The 20,588-nt window shown below is 41.0% G+C and overlaps 1 protein-coding gene across 1 annotated transcript in view; it reads right to left on the minus strand.

Annotated features, from left to right (window-relative positions):
- Etnk1 (ethanolamine kinase 1) overlaps positions 1–20,588 on the minus strand; it is a gene marked incomplete in the record, with an annotated part of 46,564 nt that overhangs the window by 1,708 nt on the left and 24,268 nt on the right. Inside the window, 4 exon segments of the mRNA XM_008836234.3 lie at positions 5,144–5,304; positions 6,742–6,825; positions 17,653–17,795; positions 19,422–19,562. Coding sequence (XP_008834456.2) covers positions 5,144–5,304; positions 6,742–6,825; positions 17,653–17,795; positions 19,422–19,562 — 529 coding nt within the window.

Genomic DNA, 20,588 nt, shown 5'->3' on the forward strand with positions numbered 1-20,588 from the left:
ATAAAAAATAAATTAAAATTAAAACACACACAATTTTCTTTTTAAGTTACACTTACTTGTTTAGTTGGGGGGTCAGAGGACAACTTGTAGGAGTCAGCTTTCTCCTTCCACTATAGGGTTTCTGAGACTTGAACTCAGGTCACCAGGCTGGGGGCAAGCACCTTTTATCCACTGAGCCATCTCACTGGCCCACAATTAATTTTCAGTTAGACACTTTAAAGTTATGGTAACACAAGCCAGGTTCTTAAGATAAATCATCAGGTAAGAGTTCAGCTTGTCCCTCAAACCTGAAGACATCAGTTGTATCCTGAGATATTACGATGGAAGGAAAGACACTACTCCCAAGTTTCCTTCCTACTTCTACATGCATGCTGTGGCATGCACATGCATGTGTACCCCCTCATACACAGTAAGATTATTTAATTCTGATAACACAAAATTTCACTTCCCATAAAATATTCTAGTCTCACCAGATACTCAAGACAAAATAAGATCAAATTTTATTTCATCTAAATTCTCTCTATGGCAGAAGCAACAACAGGGGCCAATGAGATGGGCCGGGGGGGGTGGTAAAGGGGCTTGCTGTCAACCAAGCCGTAAGTTTACATGGTATAAGGAGAGAACTGATTCTAGCAAGTTGTCCTCTGACTCCACCTGCGTGCTGTTGCACATGTGTGTCCACACCACACAAAAAAATACATACATGTAATAAAATTTCTAGAAAGGACGTGTTAAAAATGTTAGCCAGGCATGGTGTACCTGGGCATGGTACTTCAAATTTCAGCACCTGTCAAATTATCAACAGCCATCAGAGAAATGCAAATAAAAACTTTGCCAAGACTCTCACCTCAGTCAGAATGGCAGTCATCAAGAAAACAAGTACAACACACGCCGGAGAGGATTCAGACAGAAGGGTTCTTGTAAACAGCTGGTGGGGGTACAGACTAGTCCAGAAGGGAACCCCTTCTTTACTGCGTATGGGCGGGCACACATGCACGTGCATACCATGGCTGGTGGGAATGCAAACTAGTCCAGCCACGACAGCAACACACAAAACTATAAACAGACCCACTCTGATGACCCAGCTAAACCGTGTCTCAGTACTTGTCTGAAAGGCTCCATGTTGGCATGACAGAGATGCCTGTGTGTCAGTGTTTACTGCTGCACTGTCTCCAAGAACAGAAAAACAGATCAAGAAAATGTGATGGAATTTTTTCAGCCATGAAGGATGGAGTTACATCAAAGGTAGGAAAACTCATCCCAGAGAGGAAATAGTGACTTAAGCCAGCATCAGAAAGACAATGTTGTGTGTTTTGCTGTGTGTTCTCTCATTTGTGGGTCCTAGGCTTTATGGGCACATAAAATCATGTGTACACTGATGAGATGGAAGCAGAAATAAAACTCTCTGGGAAACAGAGGCGTGACAGGTGGAGGTGGGGATATATTCAACGTACACTACATACATACATAACCTGCATAATAATAAAATTGATTTTTTTTAATCCTATCACTTGAGAAGCTGAGGCAGGAGGATTCCTGATGAGCCTGGGCTATGTACTAAGTTCCAGGACAGCCTGGTTACAGAGTTAAGACTCTGTCTCAAAAACAAAATCCCAAGAATATGAAATCTTACCAGACCATGAGCAACTTGCCCTCTGTTTCCTTCACTCAACACCTTATAACTTTCTACACAGGACTACTAGCTTCAACTGTGAACTTCAAAATGAAGTAAAACTAAAAGCTTATGAACGAACACTCAGAGCTGTTCGAATCCATCTGAACGTGCTCATGGGCTCGTGCTGAGTGCTCTTCCGCATGGGAACTCTGCTTCATTATTACTCCAACATTACAGAAACCTGAAGAAAAAGGCCAACTCTTAGTTTTTATGAGTGGGGTCAAACTCAGGACACTCATTCCCCAGACACCTCCAGGAACCATCTAGGCCCAGGAACTGCAGTGCAGGAAGCACCTCTGGAACTGCGTCAGGTCCCAGTCATGACTTTATTCAGTGGTTTCTCCAACTTCAGTGGAGGAGAACAAGCTTGGCTCCGGCCTCATCCTGTCAGCAGGTGTACCTTCTCGAGCTCCACGCTTTCCACGAAGACAGGCAGGCTGTCTTCGGCACGTCACATGTTCACTCTCGAGCAGGCACACACTCATTCTTTAACTTACTGGGCAGAGCACCAAACTGAGGTTCCCAATAAACGGGATCCAATGCCCAGGTCCCAAGATCCAAGGGCACGTGGCTCTGCCAGGGTTTTAAAGGTTATGAGTCTGGGTTATGTCCATTTATACAAGTGATTCCGACAATGCTGATCCTCAGTCAAGTCTTTAGGAGGCAGGGCCTGGGTGGCAAGCTTCAAGGTCACACCTGCCCTTGGTTCCATCTGGAGTGCTCTGCCTCCTGTGGACCACCTCACACTCCCTCGGGCTCTGCCCTTCCCAGGGATACTGCCTTCCCAGGGCCGACAGAATGAAATCCCTTACTCCCTTCAGTTATTTCTGTCAGGCATTTTGTGGGAGCAATGAGCATGAAGCCCCACACGACCCTGGGCTATGACTAGGGTCATACTTGTCCTGGCTGCCTGTAAACACTCTAACTCTAGCTAGAGCTCAGGCTATGACAGGCCATGGAGCTCTGAAGCCTGTCTGGAGGCTACTGGTGCTCACATAGACCTCTGGCACCAAAGCGCCACAGACACCCACTGCCAAGCTGGGTTTACGCTGGTAAGAAGATACACCTCAACCTTTAATGAGAAGAGCACACTTTCCACTGACACTCGTTTTAATCCTGTGAAAGCAACTAACTGTTTTGGAATTCACGTCACTCTCTGCCGCTCTATCAACACATTCCCTGTGAAACAGCCTCATGTCTTCCTCCCCTGCTTTAAGCACCATGAGGGACAGAAATTTCTTTTATGTGGTAGCAAGTTGTGTGACTCATGAAGCATCCACTAATAATCTTACTTTCAACCACACAGGTGTATCACAAAAGTCAATGATAATACCATCCTGAGGGCTGGAGAGATGGCATTTGCTCTTGCAGAAAAAATTCAATGGCTTAAGATTGAAAATTCAGGGGGCTGGAGGGATGGCTCAGCAGTTAAGAGCATTGGCTGCTCTTGCGGAAGACCTGGGTTCCGGCCCCAGCACCTACATGGCAGCTAACAATCGTGAGTAACTCCAGTTCCAGAGGATCCGAAGCCCTCATCTGACTTCTGCAGGCACTGCACGACACAGGTGCACTTGAATACATGCAGGCAAGACACTCATACACATAAAAAAAGAAAAAATTAAAGAATGAAAATGTCAATGGACAGATGTGGAAATGAAAATTAAAGCAACAATAATCCTCATGTCAATCCAGAAACCATCCAAACAGGAATATTAGGTTGGCTCTGAAGCTCTTTAAGTGACCTAACAAGAAAGAAATGGCACATTATCTACTTTATTAGGACCACACTTTAAATAGAAACAGTGCACGTCCTAGACCAGCTGGAGGCCATGTCATTAACTGAACCAACAGCTCCACCAAAAGCCAGCACCAGAGCAGCAGGAAGTCCCATCTGAGCACAACTGTTCACTTGATTTTCCGAGAGTCTGAAGAAATCCTTGCAGCTCCTAGACTACGAACGTCCAGTTTTGTATCACCAAGACAATCTATTTGTGAAGGCAACATGGCGAAGCACACCGGTGTCAATTTTACAGCATTACATTAAACTTACAAAGAACCAGTTAAAGTACTTTGACCTGGTTTTTCAATGTCTTGCCGCCTTAGTTGCAGGCTGTGTTCACACATCACATTATTCTCAGATAATTGAGTACTTAAAAATAAATCCATGCCAGGTATGGTGGCGCACGCCTTTAGTCCCAGAACTTGGAAGAGGCAGGCAGATCTCTGTGAATTCAACACCAGCCTGGTCTACATAGTGAGTTCCAGGAGAGCTGGGACTACAGGGAGACCCTGTCTCAAAAAGACAAAAAAATCCATGTAAAGGAAAAGTGAGTCTTAAAAATAATCACTGAAGTTGGGCACATGCCTTTAAATTTCAGCACTCAGGAGGCAGAGGTAGGCAAATCTCTGTGAGTTTGAGGCCAGCCTGGTCTACATAGTAGTTCCAGGCCAGCTGGGACTACAGGGAGACCCCGTCTCAAAAAGACCAAAAAAAAAAAAAAAAAAAAAAAATCACTAAGATAGCAAAGAAGTACAAAACAACTGCTTATCAAGAAAAGGTCAAGAAGGGGCTGGAGAGATGGCTCAGCAGTTAAGAGTGCTTGGCTGTTAAACAGCCACATGGCGGCTAACAACCATCTGTAGCTCCAGTTCCAGGGGATTCAACACCCACTTCTGACCACCTCAGGCACTGCACAGCATGCATGCACTTATATACATGCACACAATATACTCGTATACATAAAATAAAAATATTTTTCAAATTCTTGAAGGTCAAGAAGACAGAGATTAAGTCCACGTTTTTGAAAAATAAAAGCACAATCCTGCTGATCCTTCCCATCTCCATTATGTGTTAAGATGTAAATTAGGTGTATCGTAGAAACCACGCCTTTCTCCTAAAACTTCTCTTGGTTATGCTTTGTAACATAAAGAGAGAGAATGGTCATTTAAACACTTTATATATTAGTCCTAAGACTGAGGAGTCAATTCAGTAAACAATTCCCAAATAGTACCATATGGCCAAATCTAAGGCTGGAGATGGAAAGGAGAATAAAACAACAAAAGTGTCTTTAAAAACAATGTCCATTATTCTGACCAGTAACAACAACAAAAACCACAATAAAAACCAACAAAACCAACAAAAACCAACAATAAAAACTATCTCAGAAGCTGAGTATGGTGGCACACGCCTTCAGATCCAGCACTCAGGAAGCAGAGGCAGGCAGATCTCCATGAGATTGAGGCCACAGCCTAGTCTACATAGTGAGTTTCCAGGCCAGCTGGGGCTACAGGAAGACCTATCTCAAAAAAGAAAGGGGGGGGGGGGGGGGGAAAGAAAAAGAGAGAGAGAAATAGAAAGGGAGGGAAGAAGGGGGGGAGAGGAAGGAAGGAAGGAAGGAAGGAAGGAAGGAAGGAAGGAAGGAAGGAAGGAATTTTCAATTATTAATTATTGATTGCATTTAAACTTACCAATGCAAACTGGTTGACTTGAATGAAGAGTGTTTCTACTTCCTTTTCAGTGACTTCAGTGCCAAAGCCCTTATATTCTTTGTAGGCTTCGAGGTAAGAGCGTAGCCACTGGCCCTGCAGTTCTCTATCTGGATAGAGACTATAGTCTACATCACTGACACCTTAAGAGGAAAAACAGACTAGTTAGGAAATACTCGTCAACACGCACCCGAGTTAGTATGGGAGCTAGGAACTCCCACCTCCAACATTTTTTTTAATTGAAAAATAATGAAACATTTCCATTTCTGCCTGCAACGCCAGATGTACTGAACAATGAACCCATCTGTCCAAATTCCAGTTAAACTCCGGGGCTCACAACTGTTAGTCCCCCGAGGTCACTGTCACTGCTTCAATTTTTAATCAAAGGTACAGTTCGACCCTCCACAGCAGAACCCCCACCAGCATCCTAACAAGCACCCTGGGTGTTCCTCAGCATTAAGGGTTTCAAGATTACCCCAAACTGTGGCTCCAAAGCTTTGACCATAACTCCTAGTAAATATATTTGTACTGGAACCTTTAGTTACACTCTCAACTGTCAACAAGTCTCAAAAAGCAAAATTTACTCAAACTGTATCTTTGAGCTCTGTATTTCCTATTCCTGTCTTTTCCATTTCTTGCTTTTGGAGGGAGGGAGGGGAGGGAGGGAGCAAAGGGGGGATAAAGAAGGGACGGTGGGTCCTCACCGCTGTCTCATGACCTAGAGTCTAACAGTTTCTCCTCTACTTACTGTCTGGTAATCTAAACCAACCTCTGTAACCTTGGAACTCCCACTTCTCCTTCAAGAATTTTATATCCCAACTCAAACTCTTATCCCCATCTGCAAATCCCACCAGCAGTCAGGTTTTAGTTCACTTTTTTCCCACAAAGTTAAAGATCTCTGGCCTCCCCCTTCCCAGCTCAACAGTGACTAGAAGGTGACACCCACTCCCATTTCCCTCCTCCGACCAGACATTCAAAAACAGGAGAACACACATGGGGCTTGGCACCTGTGTGCTAAGGTTGACCAAAGTCATTAGACACATAAATCAAAACATTTTTCCAACTCTATCTATTAATCTGGTAACCTGAAACACACAAAAAACACGAATACATGAATATCTAACAAATTCAAGTCGAGTGGTGAACTACTCTCACCAGATATAAACCATACAGAGGGAGTTCTTAATCTTTCATTTTAGGACAATCCTAAATTCAGGCCAAGTAATATAACACTGAGCCAAGACCCCGAGCCGCAGCACAGGCTTTCACAGGACCAAAAACTGGTTTCAAATCCCAGCAAGTTCCTTCTTCACCTCTGCAGCGGACAGTGACCCAGAGCAGCGCTCATGAGCGCAATGCACTGGACTCTTACCACAAGCCAGTCCTTCCTTCCTTCCTGGCCACTGGTTGCTGACGGCCACTCAAGAAGACATCTTGGCATCTCTTTTCTCCAGAAATGGATAAAACAGAACGAAGCCAAGCCATGAGGGCCTGCTGCAGCCCCATGCTGTGTGCCAGACACATGAAGTATCATTTCAAATTAAATGCATTACTTCAACAGTTAAAGGCTTGGATCTCACCTGCAAATTCATTGAAATGATTTCCGATATCATATGCCAGGTAGTTGTATCCAGAATACTCATAATCAATGAACTGGACATCGCCTATGTAAGACACAAAAACAAAGCAAATAAGAACTCACATATGGGTCAGAAAACCCCTAAGCTATTTGCAATTAGAGCGTTTCCCATTTCTGTCTCAATGCGTGTGCTTGGTTACATGCACTCTGAGACAACGCAGGGCCAGGCTGTGAGTTCTGTGGCAATGAGCTTTACAGAGTTCAAAAGATCAACAGCTTTTCACCAATACTATACTGTCTCCATTGTTAACATAAAGTAGAAACAGCCTTTCCAAGTTCTAGCAGAAGCAGGATCTGTTTCTTACCACAAGGGGGCATCGGTAACTTAAAATTCAAGTTTAATTAGAAATAACTGCCTTGAAACTGTTAAACTATCTTAAAAAACTTGATCTACAATGCTCTAATAATAATTTGGCAAGCTTATCTATGTATAAAAATCAAGTATAACCCAAAAACCTGAATTCTGTAAATCTTACAGTAATTCTGTACTAACACTTGCTATCAAATTTTTTGATTTATCTAGAACACTGCATAACCTAGTTTCCCATATCTTAGCAGAACTAAGGTAGCTTTTTTTTTTTTGGGGGGGGGTCTTTTTGAGACAGTGTTTCCCTGTAGCCCCAGCTGGCCTGGAACTCACAGAGATTCACCTGCCTCTGCCTCTCAAGTGCTGGGATTAAAGGTGTGCACCACACCACACCCAGCCTAAGATAGTATTTTTATCATTTAAAAAGAGTAATGATAGTTTCTAATTTTTACATATTTTAGAAATATTTACATGCATTAAGAATTCCATTCTTGGTTTGCTACATATATACATATGTAGACATATATACTGTAATTCTGCAAAGATAATCCTATTTGCTCTTTGCATGTGAAACACTCCTACTTGGGCATTTCTGATTTGAACATGACTATTAACTTGTAAATACACAAGCTATAAACCAATAAAAACAAAAAGTAGAAGGGAAGGAAAAAACTAATCCAAGTCACTGTCTATACCACAGGTCATAAACCATGGAGCTGAAATGGATACATGAACAGCATGGCTGTAGGCGGTTAGGATGATCTCTGAGCTGCTCAGATTGGTCAGTGTTTGGCTGCCCTACCTCATAAACATCAAGCTGAGCTAACAAACACTCCTGGTCTACACACTGGCATTTCCCAAATAATCAGCTTCTGCATGATAATGTCTTAATAGAGATTTATATAGTTAACTCAGCAAAAGTATACTGACCATAGTCAGACACCCAGAAAAGCAGAAGATTATAACAAAAGATGTCATGGCATTATATGTTAAGGTTTTATATAAATATAAAGCCTTTCTAAAAATATTGAATTGTATAAAAAATAGGGGCTGGTGCTGTAACTGGGTGGCAGAACATTTACCAGGCATGTACAAGGCCCTGGGCTGGAGCAGCACTAGGGAAAAATAAGTGACAATGATCAAGGGACAGTCCAGTTTTTAAAATTGGACTCAAACTGTTATAATAAATGTTCAGAACTTTTATATTTTGATGAGAATAAATTACCACTGCAGTTCAACCACAAGCATCATATGCTTTAATTTCCAGGGCAGTATTCCACAAAAACTCTCAGTTAACTAAATCATTTTGCGGAACATCAGAACAGGATATTGGGACATGCTTTCCGATTTCTCGTCCAGGAATCACAGGAATCACAGCTGAAGACACTACGTGGCAAGTAGAGCCCACCAAAATCCTCTTTCCAAGCTAATCATTGGCGAATTTAAAAAGACGGTGTGAAAAATGGATACTAAGTCAGTCAACACAATGATACGAGTTATGAAAATGGGTCTGCAGAGAGAAAGAGAACATGCTGCATCAGGCAAGGATGAATGGAATCAACCCGAACAGAAGGCTGCAGGTGCACTTACTACAGGTGATAGACAAGTGACTTTAATTTTTCAATTTTTTAAAACTTTACAATGAACATTGAAATAAAAATGCTACACTTAAAAAAAGAATATGAATTCTCTAAATAAAACTGTCAGTAAGTAAAACTAAACAGAATGACTCAGGAGATACCTTATCCACAAACCTTCACAAAACAGGATGTAAGATTTATCAGATTCATAACTGTGCCAACAGTTTTACTACGTAATCTTAAAACGCAGCTGTTGATTACTTTTGCTCTCTAAACACAACTTCTTGTAAAGCTCATATTAACAATTACATGCCAATAAAAATACACAGCCCAGTCCTGAAGCTTACTTTTGCCACATAAACAAAAGCTTCAATTTTCAAAATTACATTTAGAATTTGGCAAGTACAGTTAAAATGGCAGGTAAAAACAGGCCTGCTTATAAAACATAATTTAATTAAAACATAGGTCATTTTAACAAAAGTTAAAATCTGTTTCAGTACGAACATTTTTAGCAACGACTTTTTGTAGTAGCAGTAATTAAGACTAGCCTTTATTTTTAAATGCTATGTTGCGTTTATAAATAATGAAATTTAAAAAATAAGAAAATGAAGCTAACAAGATACAGATGAGGCTGTTACCAGGCTCCGTGCATGTGAACAAGTGATGCGATAACCCTCCAGTCAGTGCGTTTAAGAAGCACGGGGTGCGCCGCCACATGGCAGCAACAAGGGCATACCTAATCTGTAGCAGATGAAGAGAATTTGGCAAACTCACATTGTACAAGACACAAAGCTTTAAAGGAAAGAAACTTTTTAAAAAATCTGCATTAACTATCTTTTTCAAGTTATTATAAAGTGGAACTCAACCTTAAATTTAAAATTCTGCAACAATGTAAAATTAGGTCTATTGTCTTTTTAGGGTGCCAGAAAAATCAAATTACAGTATTGGAAAGCTGTTTTGATATCTATTTTCATAGAAAATGTATGTTTCAATCAATAGAAAGCATGCTATTTTTTTATCCTGTAAGTTTAACTTTTGATTTCTAAAATTTCCCAATATACAGAATGTTTGTCTCACTATTAATAATTAACTTTAGTTCTTTAAGGTTTGAACTCCTTACTGAGGTCTCAAAGGTAGAAAGAAAGTTGACAGTACTCCCTCAAACTGTGTGTGTTCGCTTGTCTGAGGAGGTTCTCCATCCCAGACTCCCCGGACATCCCTGACCTCTAAAGAACTACCAGTTGAAGGACTAGCGCTGATTTCTGTTATCTTTAAATAATTACACCAATGACAAGCACATGATGCATAAAGAAAATGACTATCGAACACAGCTAGAATTTGAATTTTCCAAAGTCACACTGATTTTTGCTGTATTGTTTTCATACCTCCACTGTAGAAAAAAACATCCACAGAGTTCAACTGTTCAAATCTCAACACAATGAGAATAGTCTTCAATTTTAGAGTACTTTAGAGTCAAAAGCAGAATAAGTACCTAAGGTCATATAACTATGAGACGACACACTGTCCAGACTTTGTTAAGGATGAAAAATAAAAATGGACAAGTAAAATCATCAATATAGAAACCTGAACCCTCCCCACTTGACTCTACCTGCTTTGCTGTTACACCTGTGGACAGGGGCGAGGAGAGGACTTGTACTTAGAGCACTTTTGCAAAAGCCTCTTCTGTCTCACATAGAAAAGGGAAGGAAGGGAAGGCGTATCTGGGAGGGGAACGTCCAGCCCTGCTCTGCAGCTGCCTGCCTGCATCACGCACACATCGCTCTGAAGTGCTAGGGGTCTGGTGTAAGGGGTCCAGCAGCGCTGCTGTATGACACCTTGTCCTGAGAAGGGAGGCACCGGGGCTCTTTTATTTTTTGTCATATGATTCCCAGCACAGAGGACTCAATGCTAGTGAAAAACAATGGAGGTTGTACATAGAACACTGAGACAGAGTGACTTACAGGACAGAAGGGTTTAAGAAAAGAAAAATGAGGTGTTTCGGACATTCTTATTCAGGAATGACAATACAGTAAATCTCAATACATGGGTTTTAAAAAGATCTAACCCGTAACCCATGCCAGCAACCCTAACTAACTTCAGTGGGTCACACACACAAAAACGACATAAAAACAGGAAGGCAGTTTGCTGGGAAGAAAGGGTTTAGAAAGGGTGGGAATGAGAGAATGGGAGGTTCCCAGAAGTGACCAAAACACATCACATACATGTGTGAAACTGTCAGAAAATAGAAATAAGCATTAAAAACAAAGACCTAGGAAACAGCTTAGGTTCCTCCAGCATCTGGCTGGTTTCTAAGAGGTCTTGCTATGTAACATTGGCTGGCCTGGCACTCACTACCACACTAGCCTTCAATCTCATGGCAAGCCAACCTAAGCCTCCATGCTGGGACTACAGACGTGCACGACTGGCTGAATTTCCGTTGTTGTTCAGGTTCTTAAATGCACTTATGTGTCTGATTGCCTAACTTGGGCTGTTTTATTTTCTGCCACACACACAGCACCCATCAATAGAATATTAAGATGACCCTTCACAAAAGCATGAGGGGCTCTGAGATAATGGAGTATGTTTCAATCAATAGAAAGCATGCTATTTTTTTATCCTGTAAGTTTAACTTTTGATTTCTAAAATTTCCCAATATACAGAATGTTTGTCTCACTATTAATAATTAACTTTAGTTCTTTAAGGTTTGAACTCCTTACTGAGGTCTCAAAGGTAGAAAGAAAGTTGACAGTACTCCCTCAAACTGTGTGTGTTCGCTTGTCTGAGGAGGTTCTCCATCCCAGACTCCCCGGACATCCCTGACCTCTAAAGAACTACCAGTTGAAGGACTAGCGCTGATTTCTGTTATCTTTAAATAATTACACCAATGACAAGCACATGATGCATAAAGAAAATGACTATCGAACACAGCTAGAATTTGAATTTTCCAAAGTCACACTGATTTTTGCTGTATTGTTTTCATACCTCCACTGTAGAAAAAAACATCCACAGAGTTCAACTGTTCAAATCTCAACACAATGAGAATAGTCTTCAATTTTAGAGTACTTTAGAGTCAAAAGCAGAATAAGTACCTAAGGTCATATAACTATGAGACGACACACTGTCCAGACTTTGTTAAGGATGAAAAATAAAAATGGACAAGTAAAATCATCAATATAGAAACCTGAACCCTCCCCACTTGACTCTACCTGCTTTGCTGTTACACCTGTGGACAGGGGCGAGGAGAGGACTTGTACTTAGAGCACTTTTGCAAAAGCCTCTTCTGTCTCACATAGAAAAGGGAAGGAAGGGAAGGCGTATCTGGGAGGGGAACGTCCAGCCCTGCTCTGCAGCTGCCTGCCTGCATCACGCACACATCGCTCTGAAGTGCTAGGGGTCTGGTGTAAGGGGTCCAGCAGCGCTGCTGTATGACACCTTGTCCTGAGAAGGGAGGCACCGGGGCTCTTTTATTTTTTGTCATATGATTCCCAGCACAGAGGACTCAATGCTAGTGAAAAACAATGGAGGTTGTACATAGAACACTGAGACAGAGTGACTTACAGGACAGAAGGGTTTAAGAAAAGAAAAATGAGGTGTTTCGGACATTCTTATTCAGGAATGACAATACAGTAAATCTCAATACATGGGTTTTAAAAAGATCTAACCCGTAACCCATGCCAGCAACCCTAACTAACTTCAGTGGGTCACACACACAAAAACGACATAAAAACAGGAAGGCAGTTTGCTGGGAAGAAAGGGTTTAGAAAGGGTGGGAATGAGAGAATGGGAGGTTCCCAGAAGTGACCAAAACACATCACATACATGTGTGAAACTGTCAGAAAATAGAAATAAGCATTAAAAACAAAGACCTAGGAAACAGCTTAGGTTCCTCCAGCATCTGGCTGGTTTCTAAGAGGTCTTGCTATGTAACATTGGCTGGCCTGGCACTCACTACCACACTAGCCTTCAATCTCATGGCAAGCCAACCTAAGCCTCCATGCTGGGACTACAGACGTGCACGACTGGCTGAATTTCCGTTGTTGTTCAGGTTCTTAAATGCACTTATGTGTCTGATTGCCTAACTTGGGCTGTTTTATTTTCTGCCACACACACAGCACCCATCAATAGAATATTAAGATGACCCTTCACAAAAGCATGAGGGGCTCTGAGATAATGGACATATTCTCATCTTTACAGGTGGAAAAGCCTTCAAATTCATGTAATAATATGCTTTTTTTTTTTTTTTTTTGAGAGGATCTCCCGTAGCCCCAGCCTGCCTGCAGCTTGCTATGTAGGCCAGGCTGGCCTCGATCTCACTTTGCTTCCTTAGCACTGATATCAAAAGAGTGTGCTACCTACCATGCCCAGCATTTAAAACTTTTTCCTTAAAAAAACAAGATTTCTGGAGGCTGGAGAGATGGCTCAGCGGTTAAGAACACTGGTTGTTCTTACAGAAGACCTGGGTTCAAATCCCAGCACCCACATGGCAGCTAACAACTGTCCATAACTCCAGTTCTAGGGGATCCGACAGTCTCTTCTGACCTCCGTGAGCATTGCACAACACGGGTGCACTTACCTAATGCAGGCAATACATTCACACACATAAAAAAATATTAATAAATTAGCTGGGCATGGTGGCGCACGCCTTTAATCCCAGCACTTGGGAGGCAGAGGCAGGTGGATCTTTGTGAATTAGAGGCCAGCCTGGTCTACATAGTGGGTTCCAGGACAACTGGGGCTACAAGGAGACCCTGTCTCAAAAAAGACAAAAATAATAATAAATTTTAAAATTATTTTTAAAAAGACAGGTTTCCCTATGTTGTCTAGGTTGACCTTGAACTCCTCAACTCAAAGCATTCCTCTACTTAAGTCTCTATGTAGCTGGAACTGCATGCACATCACCACACCCAACCCAAAATGCTTAAGATGTGTACAGTGCACTGCTGTGAAATGCTGAGCGCCCGCTGGTACTTTGAAGTGCTTAGGTATGAAGGACACTGACATCTGCAACTCATTGTGAAACACATGTAAAATAAGATGGACAGATGGATGGACAGGTGAGGAGGGGTGATAGCACAAACTTGTCAACTCTAGAATTTAGGAGGGCAGGTGCATGGGTGACCACTATACATCAAACATAAATTTATTTATTAGAAATACCTACTTATGTTTACATCTATATTTGTAGATATTTGTATCAAATAATGCATATATGGGTTTTAAGTATGGTGAAGCACTCCAAGCGGGCAGGCAAGGCCACATATGTATACCAATATATAGGCTTTATAAGTAAACATGCTTGTAGGATTATGCACATATTTCTAGTTGTTTCACCAATAAACAATGTCTATGTTCAGCCAAGGATGACCTTGAACGTATCATCGTATGTCTCCACCTCCCAGTTACTGGGACTGCAGACCTGTGCTACCACACCCACTTACTGCAGTGCTGAGAACAGGTAGCAATCCACCAACTAAGCTGCATCCTGACTCCACAAGGACAGCTGTGCTGAGGAGGCTATAGAGGTCTGTCTCAGCCTAGCATGGAGGTAATAGAGATCTCTACAGAACTCCAACCAGGGCAGATCATTATTCTAAGTTTTAAAATAAAATTCATGTCATTAAAAGATCAATGCTTTGCATTAGTAAAGGCAGAATGGCTCACAGCCACAAGTGACTCAGATGGTGGCTCATCCCTTTTCCATTTGCAGTGTTAAACCACTAAAGAAAAACCTGATTCATTCTGTAATCCCAAGAAAGGGCCTTCTACAAATACACTCACTCATTTGTGTTCCCTTAAATGCCTACCAATTGGCTTCCTGTATTCTGCGGACACAGAAAATGGACAGCGATTAACATCACTGAAATGTTAAGTCCTATTTGGCCTTATTCATAGGCTTCTATGAAGAAATGGGGGAAGGAGAAAAAACTACCAAATCACCATCAGATCACTGAACATTCTGACAAGAGCATCAAGATATGAGACAGCAATCTCAAAAGTAATTTAGCAATTACTCCTGACCTGTCAACAACTGAAGAATTAGCAGAGTAAGAACTACTGCTCCCTATCGTGTTCAGACTCCAGTTCATCATGAGACACATTTCCCACTCTGGGGGGCGCCATGTCAGCGAAAGCAGGGCATGGGCCACTGTTTAGGAGAACACCTAAATTCTGGCACTTGACAGTGATCAACTTCAGAAAGATGCTCAGTCTCGTCCCCTATCCCCGTATGCTGTCAACTTGTCAACAAGAAGGGTGAGCAAACCGTGTTCCGCTCTGCTAGCTGTGAGTTCCTGTAACATCTGCGCATGAAAATGTAAGTGGAGAGAGCTCATGGTTTGTGCACACTGTGTATGAACACTGAAAGACTAGCTGGACTGTCATCGCACACAGGCAAGCCACAAGCTAACAGGACCCATCTTTCATTTTTTGATAACAGATCTATTTTGTAAAATTCATGCTATAAACATAGTACAGGGGCAGCAAACTATGTACGTATGTCAACGTCAAGTCCAGCTCATCAAGAGTTATGATTTTAAGCTAGTGCAGACACTCAAAATGACCCAACACAAATTTACTGTTTTTCTCCAATTTACACTTCTGAGAAACTAAAACCATGAAACACACTGCAGACAACGACTGAGTCTGACAACGCCAGGCCGGTCCCCTGAACTCATATTCGTTGTTTTTATCTACTTGAATCTCAAGGTGAATACAAAATACAGTGAGGCCCTGAGCCCAAGCCATGTAAATGACTGAAGGAAGGACAAGAAACCAAGCACAAATGTGAACATGATACAAAACTGGATCTGTTACTCCAGGTGCCAATGACCTTAACTTCAACAAACTCAACTTAGTTTCCATATGCTACAACAAAGTAAGCAACCAGTTAAGGTATGTGCCATATATAAAATGTTTTGTGCATTAAAGCCTACCAAGTTCTTGGGATGAGGCATGGTGTCTTTAATTGTAACTAAAGATGCAAAGGGGGCACATGACTACGTTACCTCAAAACTACCAGCTCCTGATTTGAAACTTAATGCCAATGCTTCTGCTCAGACTTTCCTGAGTTTCAGATTCTGCCTGAAAATTCTAACCATATTTTTCTTAGTGTTTGTATGCCAACTAATCACACAGGAATTACTATTTTACAAGGGGATGCTATGAGGTCCAAATTAGCCTTAAAGCATACACGAGGCCCTTTCCATTACTGACACTCTAACAGACCAAAAGGACCAGAAACAGGCAACACAACACAGACTGGATGAGGAGAGGGACAGAGCATGTGCCTTGACCTCTGAAGCCAAATTAAAGCCTACGTGATTATGTGAAATGCAAGCACTCTTCGTGTAATTATCAATAGTTGGGAGGCAACTGTTTAATGAAAAGTACAAAGTAATCTGATTTTTTTGGTCCCTCTTTTTTTAGTTTTATAAACAAGTTTGTTCTATGAAATGAATATGTAAAAGAAACATATAAAAATAAAAAATATGGTAAGTTAAAATTATATTCCAAAGGAAATAACAGATTCCCTTTAACTTGCAGTTAAAAATAAAGCTGAGTGTCCACTTCAAATGTAAGATGAAGTCCCTTACTTGATCTCCCATTACACAGACTGTGTCACTAGGTCTTTCCCTGAGCTTGGCTAGCACACTGCTCCAGGCATAGCTAGTGCTCTTGTCTCACAATGGCATTGAGATCTGGTTACCAGCAGTTGGGTGCACATTTACTATGACAGCTATATATGATAAATGGACAGAAGCTCAGTAAAGGAAACTGTCAAAAGCTTAATGCTTTAGGGCAAACCTAAGGTTTAAAATAAAAATAATTCCATATAAAAGTTTCAACATGACTCAGACTTTAACTCAGAATTTTTTTTTAACCAGTTTCTCATCCACATTAAAGCATCAAATGTTCTTGAAAACACAACTTAAGGCCGCTGTTCTTAGCAGTGTTCCTTTAGCAGGGTTTCAAGTTAAAGACAGCCATAATAACAACCCTTTGATTAGAACAGCCCCAACTTAGGAGTAGTTAGATGCTAAGCAGTGAACTTACAGGCCTGCGCACTCTAACGAGCTCCTCGGCCCTGGTGCCCGGAACGCTGCTGCTAGAGAGCGGACTCTGGCAGTAACGGCTGTCTCAGAACTGGGTTTCCACGAGAGCACGAGCATTGTGGCTTCCAGCACACTTTTCAAATACTATTCTTTTCACAAAAGTTTTTATTTTCAAATTTCAATTTACTATTTGAAGGTTTTTATCGTTTAGCAACCAAACCTCAAACCACTGTGCCCAATGATCTATACAACCAAATGATTCTTAGATATGAAAACAGAGAATCTGAATACAGCAAGATATGGTCACACAAAAATATTACACCAAAATGTACCAACTTTCGCCTCAAAATATTTTAAAACTAGTTACCCAAGGCTCTTTTATTTTTACTTCATTTGATGCAAATATGAACAAATACAAAGAATATTTTCTACACCTGAGTCTCTCCCTAACATGAAACTATCTAACATTGCAGCATAATACACAGGTCGTGGAGAGCCTGGGACACACCTAAGCATATGAGCTCGCACAGCACGGTGGAGCTCCACCCAGAAATGAAGCAGTGCGGAGCAGCCTGCTGACCCCACACTCCCATTAAAGCAGGGCACTCTCCAATCACGGAGAGCCAAGTGACTTTCAGAAACATGTGTACACAAAATCATTTCAGCATTTTACACTTAAAAATCCAACAAGAACCACCAACCGTTTCTAGTAAACCACCTTTTAAAGACACATTTTATCCACATATTTAAATATATTCATAATTATCAATTATTACTTTATAACCTAAAGAGAAAAATCTTTGTGCATGTTTTTAATCCTTACATTTGGATCAAATTTCTTTGTACTGATACAAACAAACCATTAACAGCATAAGAGCAATCAACTTTACTCACTGCTAAGGTCAAATACCTACCTTGTTTCTCATTGTAGATTATATTCTTACACAACAGGTCATTATGGCAAAGTACCACAGGTGAGCCCAGACTGGAGAGAATGTCCTTCATCCAAGTCATCTCTTCCTGAAGAATCTGAGAGCTTGGAATATCACTTAGGAACCTTTTCATTTTAAAAGAAGAATTACAGCTTATTTATCTTAAAGACATTTCTATCAAGTTTAGAGTTAAAAATCTTCAAAATATTTCCATTTAATTGCACACATTCAATTAAACAATAGGCCAAAGTTGAAATAAAGAAAAAGTTTATAATCCACCTAAACATAAATAAAACAGTGAAAATGTACAGCAGTAAAGTAAAAATTCTTACACTACAAAACTAGGGCAGGGACAGTCTTAGCAGTTCACACCTACAAAGCGCTGTTCTAAATGCCTTACATTTACCTCCAGTCTACAGCTGAGGAGACTGAGACACACTGGCTTTAATAAGAGGTTTGAGTAGATGAAAGTTACAGACTATTAAAAATCTAGCAATGTTTATTTCGAGCAAGGAAAGATGAAGGCAACAAAATCAGTTAAATTAGCAGAAAGCCCAGGCTACTATCTCTGTATGTCAGTCAGGAAACACAGGCACACTCATGTTATCTAGTTATGACAACAGCAAAACTATTCGACAGCCTCAAAGTAGCTGGGAAGGGGCAGTGTGATGGTATAAACTCCAGATCATGGCTTTTCATCCTACACGCCCTAATTCTAACTATCATCATGTATTTCTTTTACTTTTTGAAGCAGAGTTAAGAGAAAAGTGAGCCACCACTAGCAATTCCTCTACAGCACCAGCAGGTTCCCCAGGCCATGGGTCTGCTCTTTCCTCATTTCCTAACAGATTTCATGATCTACCAAGTTATTCCCTGCCCGCCCCCACATACATTATCTCCATGGAGAGACTACCACCAGGCCCCACTAATGAGCTACTGTTTTCATTTTCCAGATGAGAAAATGGAGGTAAGAGCCCTGCCCAAGGCTGCACAGCACATGTTAACTGGGGTGTGACCAGTCTGCATCCAGAGCTGCTGCTCTCAACCAACAGAGTATTTCCAATGTCTTAATCACAATTCTTGTGTGTGTTTACAGATCCTACTTGCCTCTGTCGGGTTTCAAAGACTTCTTAAATAAAAAGATACAGCTTTCACGTTTTATTTATAAAAGACAGAATAAAATGCCCAGTTTTTATAGTAGCAATAATCACAATATTCTTGATTTAGATCCTAAATTCTAAAGTTCCATATATAAAAGAGAATGAAATACCATTGTTTGAACTTGGGAGTCAATCTTATAGGAGTTAAGGAAGATCCCAGGAAGCGACTTTTCAACTTCATTATTTGGCATTTACTCACTAAGATAACCCAAACTTTTACACGCTCTCTTATTACACAGTCCCAATACACGTCGCTAGATGAAACATTTCAAGGGTCTCTACACCAACTCCTAATGGCTAATAAATGTATCCTTTCACAGTAATCTTTACAATTATTTCCAGAAAAACACTCTACATCTGTCTCTCATACCCTCACTCCCCTAGCTGCTAAGGGCGCTTGTTCGAGGCAGAGGATGGGGAGGCTATTATTTATGCAGTACCATCTGAAAGCCAAAGATTCCATGTTTGTTTGTTTTCTCTTCAATGCAAAGAGTAAAACCAGATTTTTATACACAGAAATTTTGTCATCGTTCAGTGCTTATTATAGGGCAAAGCAATGCAAAAAAGTTCCAAATACAAAAGTAATTTTACCTTTTATTAATGGCTTCATCAGCAAATCCTGTGGGAATGAGAGAGAAGTATTTTCCCATCTTTAGCCATAAGTTAGACTTGGGGATCCAGCCATTGTGTGCGTGGATAGCATGGATTTTGGCCAGCTGACGAGCTATTAGCCTGTTTAAAAATAAAAGAGCATAAGAATTTTAAATAAGGGATAATAAAGTTCTTGTGCATTTGGCAAAGATTCTCACTCGATCAAGCTTTCAGCTGGGTTTCTCAACTCTGTTTTAGGCATTTCTGTGATGTTTTCTTCTAAGCGTCAATTAAAATAAGACAGAGGCAAGAGGATCACTGTAAATTCTACATAGCAAGTTCCAGGCCAGCAAGTGCTAGACACTAAGACCCTGCCTCAAACAAAAGAAAACTTCTGGAGGACCTACAAGAACAGAGTAGCCAACGGTCTCAAAGGGATGAAGCTGGAGGATGCACATTGAATTTCAAGGCACTCAACAAGACAGTGTGGTATCTGCAAAAAGCTTATGCAGGTCCAAGGGCAAAACAGGGCACAGAAGTAGATGCACAAGCAACTCATCTCTGCCACGTAGAAAGAACAGGCGCTCACACACAGGTAAATCTAAGCATCACACCTCCACAGATGCATCTCAAAACAGAGCAAAGACCTACTAAGAGACTGACAGGAAATAGGAGACCTCACAAAACTGTGAGCTTGGTGATGAATTTTTAGACATAAAAACACAATACATGAAAGAAAACTAGATCTGATTAAAATGAAAACTTTCCACTCTGTAAGGGCTGGAGAGCTAGCTCAGGTGCTCTTGCAGAGGACCCAGGCTCAGCTCCCAGCACCCACATGGTGGTTAACCACCACTCATAACTCCAGTTCGAGGACATCTGGCATCATCTCCTGGCCTCCATGAGCACTGCATGACATGGGTGCACTTACACACATGCCATGCAGACAATACATTCATACATAGAAAATAAACATATTTTAAATCTTTAAACTTTGTACTCTGCAAAGGACACTGCCAGGAGAAAAAAACTAGGCACGCCAGTCTGGTGGGCTATGTTGTTGTAATTTTATTTTATTATTTTTTTTATTTTATTTTATTATTTTTTTTTTTTTTTTTTTTTTTAAAAAATTTTAAAAAAGAGCAAAAATAAACATGGATGTGCACT

This window comes from Nannospalax galili, unplaced genomic scaffold (genome assembly GCF_000622305.1).
Source record: "Nannospalax galili isolate Female #2095 unplaced genomic scaffold, S.galili_v1.0 scaffold917, whole genome shotgun sequence".
NCBI classification, from domain to species: domain Eukaryota; kingdom Metazoa; phylum Chordata; class Mammalia; order Rodentia; family Spalacidae; genus Nannospalax; species Nannospalax galili.